Below are 13,501 nucleotides of genomic sequence, written 5' to 3'. Positions count from 1 at the left end.
GGAGCAGCACGTGCACCTGAGTGGACCAGAGGCAGCCGGGAGCTCTTTGCGCGGTCCAGGCCTGACGGCAGAGGAGGGGCCCTGCAGTCCCTTGTCCTCGCCACCCTGTTCCTATGCCTCCCTTGGCTCTCACCTGTCTCCTCTCGCTGGGGAAAGTCAGGGAGCACTTTGTGTCAAAGAAATAAGCTGTTTAGAAGAACCTCGATTCTGGGATGTTTTGCACAGTCCCCATCAGCCTCAGGTCCTCTTGCTGGGGTCTGTCGTGGTGGCCCCCTGCCCTTTTACACTCCAGCTCACCTCCTGCGTACTGCTCCTTCCTTGCTCCACCCCGTCACTCGGGCCAACCGGCCCTTCCTCGACTGTGCCAGGCACACCCCCGTCTCAGGCTGCTTGCATTCGCCCTGGGGGGCATGTCGCCCAGGTGTCTGCATGGTCCGCTGCCTCACCAACTCGAGGATGTCCCTTAAGGCCTCTCCCCAGTGAGACCTTCCAGGCCTCTGTAGAATTATAGCCCTCCTCTGCCTTCCTTGCTTTATTTTCTGCATCAGCTATTTCCATCTGATGTACTATCTTAGGTAGTTTGTTACCGTCTGCCCTTTCCCGCTAGAAAGTAAGTCCCGTGAGGGTGAAAACATTTGCCATCTCTGGCCCCTGGAATACAGTGGCACTCAATAGTTTTTGAATGAATTGAACTCAGTTGAATCTGGGGTTTTCAAGCATTGCCCTCCTTTCTTGCCCCAGTTCCTGGCCTTGGCCGTTCTCTAGGGTTTCTGCCCAAGATGCCTCGCCTGCGGGTGATCCACATGTTTCTGTGGTACCTGATCTATGGGCACCCTGCCAAGGACACGGTGGAGAAGCCGGGCTGCAGCAGCGAAAGGAGGGCGGGGGCCCCATCCTCCTCCGGGAGCAACTTGGAGGCCTCCTTGGATGCCCCACCCCAGGACACCCAGGATGGAGCCACGCGGGAGGGTGAAGTGGAGCTCTCCACGGAGACAGGTGAGATGCCCTGGGCAGGCAGGCCCCAGTGGGGTCCAGAGGGGAGTCATGGTGGTTCCTTGTCCTTATGACCTGAACCGGCTGAGTCCCCTATTGCCCTGATCCAAACAAAGACATCATCCAAGCGTCCTGAGCCTCCGGGCTTCCTGCCTGACGAGGAGGGTGTTGCCCTAGTTCGTAGTGAGAGGGAACCAAGACCTACTGGGAGGCGACACCAGCATCATGACCGGGACCCTGTCTCAGGACTGACCCCTGTTTTCTCCCAGTGTACGTGGATGAAGCCTCATGGACGCGCTACATCCCTCCCGTCCCGGTCCACAAGGACTTTGGCTTCGGCTGGGCTCTGGTCAGTGACATTCTTCTCTGCCTGCCCCTCTCCATCTTCACCCAGATTGTGCAAGTCAGCTACAAGGTACTGATGACTTGTTCAGGCTTTCTCAGGGGCTGGTCCCTCAGCTCCATACCAGAGGGCCTACACTCACCTGTCAAGAGAAAATGCTTGCAGTTGCCTGGCTGGCTGGCTGGCTGGGTGGCTCGATAGGTAGATAGATAGGTAGGTAGGTAGATATATATATATATATATATATATAGAGAGAGAGAGAGAGAGAGAGAGGCTAGATAGATAGATAGATAGGCTCGCTAGATAGATAGATAGATAGATAGATAGATAGACAGACAAAGAAAGAAAGAAAGAGAAAGGCAGACAGAATAGATTGGGTGGATGGATGGATAGATGGTGAGTCAAGGGAAATATTTCAAAGACTTGTTCTTCTAGATCAGTCAAAAGACAGACAATTATGGTATAGCAATAAAATATATTTTTACAAATTTGGTAAATACAGAAAAAGGAAGAAATAGAAATTACCATAGAAGTGCTATAACTTCATCACTCAGAGGTGTCACTGCTAGTGTCTTTGGTGCATTTTCTTCTAGTCTTTTTCTTCCTGTGCCATGTTTGTATGTAATGCATGTGTATATATGTGAGGTCTTCCTTTTTAAAAAAAACTGAATTGAGACCATACTGTATTTACTCTTTTATGATCTGTTCTTTCCGCTGAACAATGTATTGCATTTTCCACATCGTTGCTTTCCCTTGATATTAAGTACATCCATAGTGTTCCTTCTTATGCACGTACCCTAATGTATTTAACCAATACTCTATTTTTGGACATTTAAGCTCCAGTTTCTTGGTGGTGTGAGTGACATGTTGGTGAATACTTTTTGTTAGATGTATTTGTGGGCAGCTCCAAAATTTTTCGTCTTGGGTTAAGGATAGAAGTGGAATCACTGGCTTTAAAGGCAATAAGCATCCTTCATCCTTTTTAAATTTTTTAAATATGAATAAATATATTCCCCTATTGTCCCCCAGAAATGTTTTAGTACTTTGCATGCCCACCAGCAGTGAATGAGGCCGCCTGTTTACTGTACCCAGCAGTGTGGCAGATGGGTTGGAGGGGAGGGGCGTCAGGACTGAGAAATGGGGGGGGGTTTGGAGTGACAGGCAAGAGGGGGCTCTGTTCCCGTGAGACGGATGGCCAGATTCAGCGAGACCACAGCCTGGAAAGTAGTGGTGTTTTTTTCACAATTCTTGCAATTCACCCTGTCCTTGAGGGTGAGCTGAGCCTGCAAATCACCTCTCAGGTGGACAACCTCGAGGAGTTTCTGAACGACCCTCTGAAGAAGCACACGCTGATCCGCTTTCTCCCCAGGCCCATCCGGCAACAGCTTCTGTACAAGAGGTGAGGTCCCTGCAGCCGACTCGGGGCGGCCGAGGGTCCTGGTAGGCCCCTTGGAGTTACGCTTCTGAGTAATCGTTGACCAGGAAGAGGAAGGGTTTCTGCCTGCCAGGTTGTAGCGACCCAAGGTCATTAATTCAGCCACCTGTGCCTTCTACATAAAGCACAGAGGCAAATGCAGTGTGGGCTGGGACATTTCAGTACTTGCTTTCAAGGTTCTTTTAAAGTAAAATCGGCTGATAAAGACTGCAGGTGATGAGGTGGGCCTTCCCTTTTGTTCCTTTTACTTTCGAACTCAAGCCCCCCAAGTAGGATCAATGCCCCGTTGCCCTGGTTGGTGTTGGGATGAGGGTTCTGGGTCTCAGCACAGTTCAGGCCCGTGGCCCGTCCTCAAGGTCCCACAGGTCGAAGAGAGGAGAAGAAGCAAGTCACATCCCTCACCCCCGTGCAGACCCCCTGACGGCAGCTGAGAGCCCGCCACCCCCCTCTGTTTTCCAGACGTTACATTTTCTCGGTGGTGGAGAACCTTCAGAAGCTGTGCTACATGGGGCTGCTCCAGTTCGGGCCCACAGAGAAGTTTCAGGATAAAGATCAGGTAACAGCCTCCAGGCCCAGAGGAAGGTGGTCCTGACGGCTAAGCGCAGTTTCCAGACACCTCACCTGGTGCTGAGGCTGAGGCTCTCCCCTCACCCCATCCGGTGTCTCCCTCGTAGGTCTTTATCTTCTTGAAGAAGAACGTGGTCATCGTGGACACCACCACCTGTGACCCCCATTACAACCTGGCCCACAGCAGCCGGCCCTTCGAGAGGCGTCTCTACGTCCTGAACTCAATGCAGGACGTGGAGAACTATTGGTTCGATCTGCAGTGCGTCTGCCTCAACACCCCGCTAGGTACCATCCATCTTTACTGGGCTCGCTGTTTTCCCTCCTTTCTGTGGGATAGCGGGAGTTAGAGCTAGAAGAGACTGGAAGCCGCCTGCTGGTTTTCCGACTGTCCCCCAGAGGCCTGGAGTGTCCTGGAAGCTCCCTTAGAAAGGGCAGTGGTGGGCCTTACCTGGGAGGGCCACTAGCCCTCCACCCCATTGAGCCCACGCAGCTTCGCTTTCGTCTTTATTCTTTTGCTCCTTCAGTAGGTGTTTATTGAACACCTTGTGTGTGTCTTTTCCTGCGCCCGATCACACAGCAACAGGACTTGTGCTGTCTTGGCGAAGACACAGCACACAGAGATCCAGAGTGTGATAGGAGCTGGGGAGGAAACACACCGGGTGATGAATCGAGGGTGTTTTACTGGGCTGGTCAGGAGCAGCCTTTCTGAGGAGGAGACTTTGAGCTGAGTTCTAAAGGGTGAGGCCGAGCCCGCCGTGACCAGAGCTGACGAGGAGCATCCCAGGCAGGTGCAACGGCCCCGAGTGTTGATGGAGAAACGGAAGAGGCCGGTGTGCGTGGGAGGGGAGTGGCAGCTGATGAGATGGAGACGCAGGCAGGAAGCAGACTCTGGGGCCTTGCAGGACACGGGGAGAGTTTAGGTTTGTTCTAAGAGCAGTGAGAAGCCATTGGAGGTTGTAAGCCAAGATGTCAGGTCTTTCAGAGTTGCCCTGGCTGCTGTGTGGAGAACAGACTGAGAGGCACCAGAGTGGAAGCAGGGAGACCAGCTAGGGGCTGTGATTCAGGTCCAGGAGAGGTCCGCTGGTGATAGTGAAGGACAGAGGACAGGCTGGGAGGTCTTTAGGAGGAGGGACTGACCAGACTGTCCAGTGGGTCAGATGACTTGGGCTTTGAGTTAAGCCTTGGCTTGTTTTTTCTTCTCTCTCTGGAACATCCCGACCTATGTTCACCTTGCAGATGGCCACTCCTACTTCAAGCATTCTCTCTCCGAGAAAGCCTTTCCAGCATCTTTACTGTCATCTGATGTCATTCTGGGAATTCCTTGAGTACAGGGAATTTGGCTTGTATCCCCAGCGTGTCTCAGAGTGCCTGGTACATAGGTGACATCCCGTAAATGTTTGTGGAATGAATGGAGGGTTCGTAGAAGGCGTTAGAACCTCCAGTCTTGTGCTCTTTCCTCTAAGCCAGTTTTCATCAGTTCCGTTCTTGCCACCTGCCCCAGGAGGAAAAGGACGCCACATTGCATCTGCACCCGGGAGAGGACTCCCTCTCTTCCTTCTGTCACAGAGCTGGGAGATCAAGGTTACACTTTGATTTTTGCGAAGCAGGGGCCACACGTTTATTGGGTAGAACTGTTTCATGCCCATACGCTAATGAGCACTCGTAGAGGTACTTGAATGGGTCCAGACAAATTTTAGAAACAGTGCTTTGTAGAATCCTCTGGCATCAGCAGTGAGCTAGGCTTTTACCAGGGCAGATTTTAAAGTGCCCTAACTCCCCTGCATTTTATACCTAGATAAAAATTTGCGAACCAGTATGTTATTTGCACCAGAGTTTTTCAGGCTTGACCACTGGTGAATTTCCATCCCTTCCCACGTTCGTGAGCCGAAATGTCGGGGGGCTTATTGAGTCCGTTAATCAGGCATTGATTGTCCCTTCATTCAACAGACATTTGAGGGGGTTCTGCCCCATCAATAATGAGACGTGAGGATCCTTTAAAGTGAGGCTCCCAGAGCATGAGTGCACAGAGGCAGCACCTGGGGAACCCACTGAAATGCGGATTACTGGGCGTGGTCCAGGGATCTGGATTCAGCAGCCCTGGGGAGGGCCTGAATCTGCAGCTCCCACAGGCAGCTTGGTGGTGCAAGGTGAAGCATCGCCTGAAGTCCTCTTAGGTTCAAGGGCCATTCAAATGCATGACCTTGGGTGAGCTCTTTGTAACCTCCTGAGCCTCCGTTTCTTCATTTCTAATCTGGGAGCACCACCACCGCCTTGTGGGGCTGAGGTGAAGCTTGAACCAGACATCTCACGTAAAGCCCCAGCTGGGAGGCGCAGGGCATGGACTCTCCCCACCGACCACGTTATGAGATGCTCTTCGGTCGTCTGCAAATTATCACAGCCTTCCCTGGCCCGACACAAGCAACAGTTTTTTTTGTTTGTTTGTTTTGTTTTTTTCAAGCAATGGTTTTAATCGTATTTTATATTTCCTTGCAAGAGATGCTTTATTGTGGAATCACTGAATGTAATTTCCCAACTAAATTAATGCACCTCTCGGGCACTCAGGAAACGTCTGGCTGTTCCTGGAGCCCAGTGCGCCCAGGGAGACTGTGAGGCTGCCTCGCACTGTCTAGATCCCCACCAGCCCGACCCTGGCAGCCACCAGCGTGTGCAGCCGTTTTCACTCGTCACTTCCTCTGTGCGACACACAGCTCCCCGGGGCATCCCCCTGGAGGGAAGAAGGCGGGGGCTTTCTCTGGTTGCCTGCTCGCCTTGCCGCCCAAATTAAGAGTACAGGCTGCACGCAGACCCTGTTCTCAGGTCCACGACCAGCTTTAACTCTCTGTCTTCTGCATTTTGTGCAAGGAGGTCCACCAGTTTCAGACCCTCTCCCCTGGTGGGGAGCCTGGTCACAGAAAGGGAATCCAGTCTTCTCTTGCCACCCCGCGGCAGGCCGTGGCCAGCAGACCGTGGCAGGAAGGCGTCCTCAGCGGGGCTTGTGTCTGGTTTCCTAGGCGTGGTGCGCTGCCCGCGCATCCGGAAGAACAGCGGCCCAGATCAGGGCAGCGATGAGGAGGGCAGTCTGCAGAAGGAGCAGGAGAGCGCCATGGACAAGCACACCCTGGAGCGCAAGTGTGCCATGATGGAGTACACCGCGTGCGTCCCCGCCCCGCCCCGCCCCCACACGCAGAGCCGCGGGGGTCCTAGTCCTGCAGACTCTGGCCCGCCCCCCCATCGGGCTTCCCCATCAGGCCCGGAAGCTTGAGTCTCTGGTGCCAAGGCTGCAAGTTGGTGGCCGTGGGTGCAGAAATTGGGAATTTTACATAACAGTCTGGGTTTCTGACAAGCCCTTTACTTCTACCTGCCAGGTGTTTTTCTGGGAAGGTAGCAGTTAATAATAAATGCCCCCTGCCCACTCCATGAGCTCTCTTTTCACTTCCCAAGGAGGGCTTGTTTTCTGTTTATTTCCATCTCCCAGGGGCAGCCGTGAGGTCGTGGATGAAGGCTTTATCCCCGGAGATGGGCTGGGAGCCGCTGGGCTCGATTCCAGTTTCTACGGACACCTAAAGCGAAACTGGATCTGGACCAGCTACATCATCGACAAGGCCAAAAGGGTGGGCTTTCAGGACGGGGGCATCCTTCCCCGGGCCCCAACCCGGGGGGCTGCCATTGCTACTCACCTGCGTGTCCCTTTCCTGGCTCACAGATTTTGAACTGGCCAAACCAAAACTGACCAGAGACACAAATAATTACTTCCATATATACTAAAGGCATGTCAGGCCCCTTAAATATCTGCCTGGCCTTTTTTTTTTTTTTTTTCCCCCAATGGATTCTAATTTATTCTGCGATGTGGACAAGTATTCCTTTTTAAAACGAAGAACAGAAAGTCTGTAAGACAAAGGTCACATGGGGAGGGGGTTCGTGTGTGATAGGACGGTGGCAGTCCCCGCACAGCCTCTTCGTCAGAGACTCGTGCAACTCAGCGCTGTGGCTGCCCTGGGCTCCCCGGGGTCCATGAAAGATCACACTTTATCCGGTACCATCCTCGTCTTTTAGGAGACCACCGCGTCGGAGAACGGGCTCACGGTGAGGCTGCAGACGTTTCTGTCCAAGCGCCCGTTGCCTCTTGGCGCTGGAGGTACGTGGGCCAGGAGTTCAGCAGAAATAGACATGGGACCGTCTCGGGCCGACACGATCGCTGCACGTTGGCTTTGGCTTCTGGCCTTTGCAGAGGTCATTCTGCAGCGGCGGTGTCCTGTGCTTACTTCCAGGCAACGGCAGGTTGACTGTCTGGGGAGAAGCGCGAGCGGGATCGGGGCTCTGTGCTGACCGAGAAGAGCACTTTGAGGTTGGCCGAGAGCCCACGCTGGACAGGAACCAGAAAGTGAGGGGTGGGAAAAGCCAGAAGCGCAAACGACTGAAGAAGGACCCTGGGAAGAAGATCAAGAGAAAGAAAAAAGGTTTCGGGATGCTCGTTCGTGTTTGCCAGGCTTGCCTTTGCATGCACGGCCTGGCTGGGGATGGACAGCAGCCTCCCCGCAGCCCAGCCTGAGCTCTGCCTTCAGACTCGGGTTCCGTCTCCTTAAATTTGGAGCACTAACTCTGCGTGATCACGTTTTATTTTCCACACCCAGCCTGCTGACCGAGAGGGCCTCGAACTGACTCTGTACTTCCCCCTGCTTTCTCTGTCTCTGCATCGTGTAGAGCCTTTTCACTTAGTAACTCCCTCAGTTCAAATTTCTAATTTCTTCTCAACTGGGAAAAAAAAAACCTTGGCAAAAAATCCATAGCAAAGTCCTCATCACAACCAGCCCAAATCCTATTATTCTTTTGGTTTGCTTTTTAATATCTGCATCTGTGCTAATCAGGGCAAAGTTTAAAGTTATGTTGTGTTTTTAAATCAGAGGCAACATGGGTGTCACTTAAGCCTGCAGGATCTCTCCAGATCTCGTGAACCCATCGTGTGCGGTGCCTTAAAGATTGCCCTTTTGGAGTCTTCATTTGGGCGGTATTCACAGCGAAAGAGGGCAGCGAGACCAGTGTCCAGGTTTTAGGCCACCTTTATATCACCTCAGTGGTGTGCGTGTTTTAACAGTGATCTGATAGCTGTAGCTATTTCAGCTGAGAACAGAATATCTTAACAGGAACCTGTTTTTAGTGGTTTATTCTGCTGGTGCTCAAAACAAATAGGCTCACGTCCGCTGAAGCAGCCGCCTCCGTTTAGCCTGTCCAGATGCGCAGAAGGTCAGTTTGGCCCGCAGAGACCCGAATTCATTACAAGGCAAAATACGTGGTGGTGTCGATTTGAATGTAAATGCTCTTGCCCGCTTTTCTCCTGCCCTCGTCTGGAAGACACTCACTAAACAAACAGTCTTTGGGAGTTGGCACTAGCACATGGTAGCATATGGCGTCTGCCCGTGAAACTACCACCAGCGACTCCCCGAGGGGAAGTAACTTTGGGAAACCCAGTGGTTGAGAGCTCCAGGTTCCAATCCTGTCTGCTGCTTACTAGGCTCTGACTTTGGGCAAGGTGCTGTGTCTCTCTGTGTTTCAGATTCCTCAGCTGCCTAATGGGGATAATAATTGTATCCTTCTCATAGGGTTGTTGCCAAGTATTATTTTTAATTATAAGTGAACGTATGTAAAAAGCTTACTCCAGTGTTTGGCACCTAGTAAACATTCCGTAATGTCAGTGACTGTTATTATTCAGGTAGTAGCTACTTTGTGCCAGGTGCTGCGCGAGGTGTTTTATACCCTGTCTCGTTCACTCCTCAAGGCAGCCCCGTAGAGTGGGCCTTGTTGTCCCCACGCTGCGCCAGAGTTTGCACAGCATCTCTGAGGTCGCAGAGCAGGGAATGGTGGGGACCCATTTGTCCAGAGAGCGCACCCCAAGCAGGCTCCCTCGGCTTCTGTGCGAGGTGCTTTCAAAGGGCTCAGTGCCTCCAAGGGAAGGATCAGAGATGGGCAGATAACTAACAAGAAGCTGCATCAGGCTGCCCAGCCCATCGCCATGAAATGTGACCAAAGAGAAACGATGAAAGGGGTAAAAAAAATCTGTCGGGATGGGCTGAGTCTTTTGTGATTAGTTTAAATGACTCCCCGCATGATGAGATTCTGATAACCAGTACCTTGGTGCAGTCTGACCTGCTGGGTAGGGACCCTTCCCCTCTCCACAGTGACAGCTCCAAACTGGTTATTAGAGGCCCCCTCTCCTCTTCCCCCCTTAGAAGAGCTCCCGGAAGAAAAAAGCAAAAGGCTGCGATACCACGACGAGGCCGACCAGAGCGCCCTGCAGAGGATGACCCGGCTGCGCGTCACCTGGTCCATGCAGGAGGACGGGCTGCTCGTGCTCTGCCGGATTGCCAGCAACGTCCTCAACACCAAGGTACCCGGCCCAGCGCCCCCGCCCCCTCCCAGCCTCTGGCCCGCTGATTTGCGAGTCCCTCTCCTCATGGGACCCACATAGGGAGGCTCATGCCTGGGACCTCTCATCCATCCCATCTACTCCACTTGGCCACTGGGAGAAGCATTTCCCAGAATCCTAGCAATGGATACACCACGCTCGTTTTGTTTTGTTTTAATTTTATTGGGGTATAGTTGATTTACAGTGTTGCGATAGTGTCAGGTGTGTAGCAAAATTAATCTGTTACACGTATACATATATCCACTCTTTTTTAGATTCTTTTCCCATTTAGGTCATTAGAAGGTCCTGACAGAGGTTCCCTGTGCTATACAGCAGGTTCTTCGTAGTTATCCGCGCGCCCGCCGTGCTTATTTTTGCACATCTGTTTCCTGGCTTCGGCCCCCGCGTCTATGTCTTTGCCTGGCTGCAGGCCACACGGCTGAGAGCCGTGCTCTCCCTCGCTCTTCACCAGGAATCTGACCCTTCCCTGCTCCCCGCCTCCCACCCTCATCTGCCTGGAAAACTCCTATTTATCTTTCAGTAACCGCTTATCATCTCTGGAAAGGCTTCCCTGATCCTGCCAAAGGGAAGCAGTTACTGCGTTCTCGCTCTGCTCCTTGGACGCGTACCTTTCACGCTGCTCCTTTGGCTTCTGGCGCCTCTTAGCCCACTGGAGTGGCTGCTTCTAGAGGCAGAGAGACTTCTTACTTGTTTTTGTAGCTGCAGCCCCTCGCGTGGTGCCTCCCATGCAGTAATCCCTCTGTCCGTGCGGACCAAGTCGGCGTGGGACAGTGGCTGTCCCCGGCTTCACTCCCCGGCTCCCATGCCATGCCGAGGCGAATGTCCCATCAGGCTGGTTCCCAGAAGCCACCCAGAGCGTGGGCTCTGCCAGTGTCCCGTCCAGGGCCCCTTCCAGGCAGTAATACCGCCAGGCAGAGTAGGTGAGGCGGCTTCATAGGAGCCCCGTTTGTGTTTCCTGTTCTCAGCCACACCAGCCAAGAGAAACCCACTGAGAGGTCTGACACCCTGCCTGCAAGCTCATTAAATCCCTTTCCTGTATTATTATTGCCCCAGATTTTCTTATCCCTCCACCCCTTCCTAAATCCCCACCCAATCCCTTCTGCCAGGAGGAACCCGAAGGCGTGTTGCTGTCCCTAATACCTGGCCTCGTCTCATCACAGCACTGATGGGAGAGGCCTCTCCCCCGCCACCCCACCCCCCGCCCTCCACGCAGCCAGGGGAGCCAGGAGAGCCTTGCACGGACCCTCCACTCATTCGCTTCAACTTACACCAGATTCCTGGGCCCACTCCTGCTGGGGCGCTAAAGAAAAAACCCTGTCCTCAAGCCCCTTCCTTACCTGGGCTGTGCCTTCCTGCGTGTGTTCACTGAGAGAGGCTCCTGAGTCTGTGACTCGGCACGTTCCGTTTCCACTAGTGTAACCACAGGCGCCGTACACAGAGCGTTCTTGAGTGTACACGATGGGTACTTAAACCTCTAAAACCGTCTAATGAAATGCATCTTCTATACTCCTGACCTCCTGTGGCGCATTGCCCTCCAGTCAGTATTACCCAAGCACCCTCCGAGCACCTCTACTAGTCACCAAAAGATACTCTTCCCACTGGACCTGGAGGATTTGTCTTATTCCTCTCTGCCCAGCACCCACTCGGGGCCAGGCACATGGTCAGTGCCCAGTAAATGCGTGAGGTGACAGTATTGAGTGTCCGCTGAGGAAAGAGGTTCCACAGGACGTATTCCCCCCTCTACATTAGTGACCCATAATGTGGGCTCCGAGGATACTGAGTTTGTGTCTTGGCTTGTGTTTAATCCAGGTGAAGGGCCCGTTTGTCCCCTGGCAGGTCGTGCGGGACATTCTGCACTCAAGCTTGGAAGAGTCTTTGGATAAAACATCCCATTCGGTCGGACGAAGAGCTCGCTACATAGTCAAAAATCCACAGGCCTATCTGAACTATAAGTAAGCCTCCTTTGAACTTCCATGACTCCAAGACAGGGTATCCCGGTGCTTCTAGTTCACTCTTTACACTTCTTTCATCCCATTTGCTTAAGGGTCGGCAGTAAAATCCAGATAGATAAAGTCTGAGTCGTCCGGTAGCGCGTCAGTAGTCTGTTGGAGACTGTTAGTGAGATTGTCCTCGATTTGGGGGGCTGGGTGTGATTCTGGGCACTTTTACATTCAAGGTGTTACTTACACTTTAGAACAGCTTGCGAAGCAGGTGCTCCTTTGTTACAGGTGAAGAAACAGGCTAGGTGACAGCGCTGAATGTTACCTCTTCACCTCACCTGAGTAGCGTGTGGTGAAAGCAGAGGCCTCTGCCCGTTTCCACTAGGGTTTCGACACTCCAGAGCAGCTCTCGATGTCCCCGTGTTAGTGGTCCATCAATGGCTCACTCCAGAAAGGAGCTAGACAGGAACGGGATCAATGGATCAAATGCACTCAGCCATTTCCTCAGCAGAGCTGGGCGTTCCCTAAAGACGTGAGGGGATGGCAGCTGGCCAGGAGCTGCAAAGCCTCCCCCATCGTCAGTTGCCAGGGAGGCTGCCCGCCGTCTGTTTCTCTCAGGGCCACGGTGTAAAGCCGTCCCCAGCCCCGTCAGACTCCTGGAGCTCCCTCCCCCTGCCGGCGTGGGCTCGAGTGGGGAAGCCCAGCGGGTGGTGTGGGAAGGTACCCGAGTGTTGCAGCCAGCATGAGGGTGAGGCCGGGAAGCGGAGCTGCTTCCACCAGCTGATGTTCGGGCCACGGGTCAGTGGGAGAGCCTGGCTCCGGGTTGATTCCGAGCCGTGCGCTGCCTGCAGTCAGCCAGATTGCAAGGAAAGCAGCCCAGCCCTGGATCGCAGAGGAGACTCAGCCCTCTGCCCAGGCTCCTCAGTCTCGGCGCTGCTGACATGTGGGGCGGCTCCTTCTCTGTTGTGGGGTGTCCTGGGCACTGTGGGGTGTTTAGCAGCCTCCCTGCCTCCACCCCCGAGGTGCCAGTGGCAACCCGCCCACACCCACACCCACCCTCACCCCCACCCCCCGCCAACTGTGACAATCAAAAATGTCTTCACACGCCCCCCCGGGGGAGCAGATCGCCCCAACAAGAACCACTGGGTTAGACACACCAAGGGGCCTTTCTGTGTGAAGCCACTTCCCCAGTGCATGGAAGACTCTTAGAATGTTCTGTCTGAAAGGGCTCTGATCACCTGGTCCAAAGTCCTCCTTTTTGCAGAGTGGAAACAGGCCCAGAGACAGCATGCAAGTTGGCTGGGGTGACAGTGAGCTGGCAGTGAAGTGAGATCAGGAAGTCGGGTTTCCTGGCCCCTGCCTGACGCTCTTCCTCTTGTCCTGCAGCAGCCGGGGAAGGGGGACATGAAGGGGGCTGCAGGGTGCTCAGGCCAGGTCTCCGTCCCCTGCAGCTCAGAGCTGTGGGACCTGGGACGGGGCATTTATCCCCTTAGAGGCTGTGAGCAGAACGATACCAATAGTATCCACACCTGTCCCACCTGCCCTGGCCCTTGGCTTCTGTGTGACCTCGGGGCAGGGGCGGACCTTACGCCCCACTGAGCTGTGAAGTGAATGACGGTCTCTACCTTGCAGGCTGTTTATGAAGGAGCAGCTTCAGCTTTCAAGTGCGCAGCTCCTGGAACCCAGCAAACGCTGGTTGTCTTTCCCTCCGTTTCCCTTTGGGCAGGTCAGGCTCTTTTGGTGCCTGGAGGTGTGAAGATGTGTGCAATGGACAGAGTGCTGGAGGAGGCCGGAGCTCTGAA

General features: G+C 53.6%; 1 protein-coding gene across 2 annotated transcripts in view; it reads left to right on the top strand.

Moving 5' to 3' along the window:
- GTF3C1 (general transcription factor IIIC subunit 1) overlaps window positions 1-13,501 on the top strand; it is a 72,603-nt gene that overhangs the window by 40,390 nt on the left and 18,712 nt on the right. For both annotated transcript variants that reach the window (XM_049699348.1, XM_049699347.1), the window contains 11 exons: window positions 742-996; window positions 1,263-1,408; window positions 2,638-2,735; window positions 3,231-3,327; window positions 3,446-3,623; window positions 6,350-6,491; window positions 6,814-6,949; window positions 7,392-7,473; window positions 7,607-7,795; window positions 9,563-9,720; window positions 11,569-11,711. In XM_049699348.1, the coding sequence (XP_049555305.1) occupies window positions 742-996; window positions 1,263-1,408; window positions 2,638-2,735; window positions 3,231-3,327; window positions 3,446-3,623; window positions 6,350-6,491; window positions 6,814-6,949; window positions 7,392-7,473; window positions 7,607-7,795; window positions 9,563-9,720; window positions 11,569-11,711 (1,624 nt within the window). The remainder of the gene's footprint in view (window positions 1-741; window positions 997-1,262; window positions 1,409-2,637; window positions 2,736-3,230; window positions 3,328-3,445; window positions 3,624-6,349; window positions 6,492-6,813; window positions 6,950-7,391; window positions 7,474-7,606; window positions 7,796-9,562; window positions 9,721-11,568; window positions 11,712-13,501) is intronic.

This window comes from Orcinus orca, chromosome 16 (assembly GCF_937001465.1).
Source record: "Orcinus orca chromosome 16, mOrcOrc1.1, whole genome shotgun sequence".
NCBI lineage: Eukaryota > Metazoa > Chordata > Mammalia > Artiodactyla > Delphinidae > Orcinus > Orcinus orca.
This window is presented reverse-complemented; position numbering and strand designations above follow the sequence as displayed.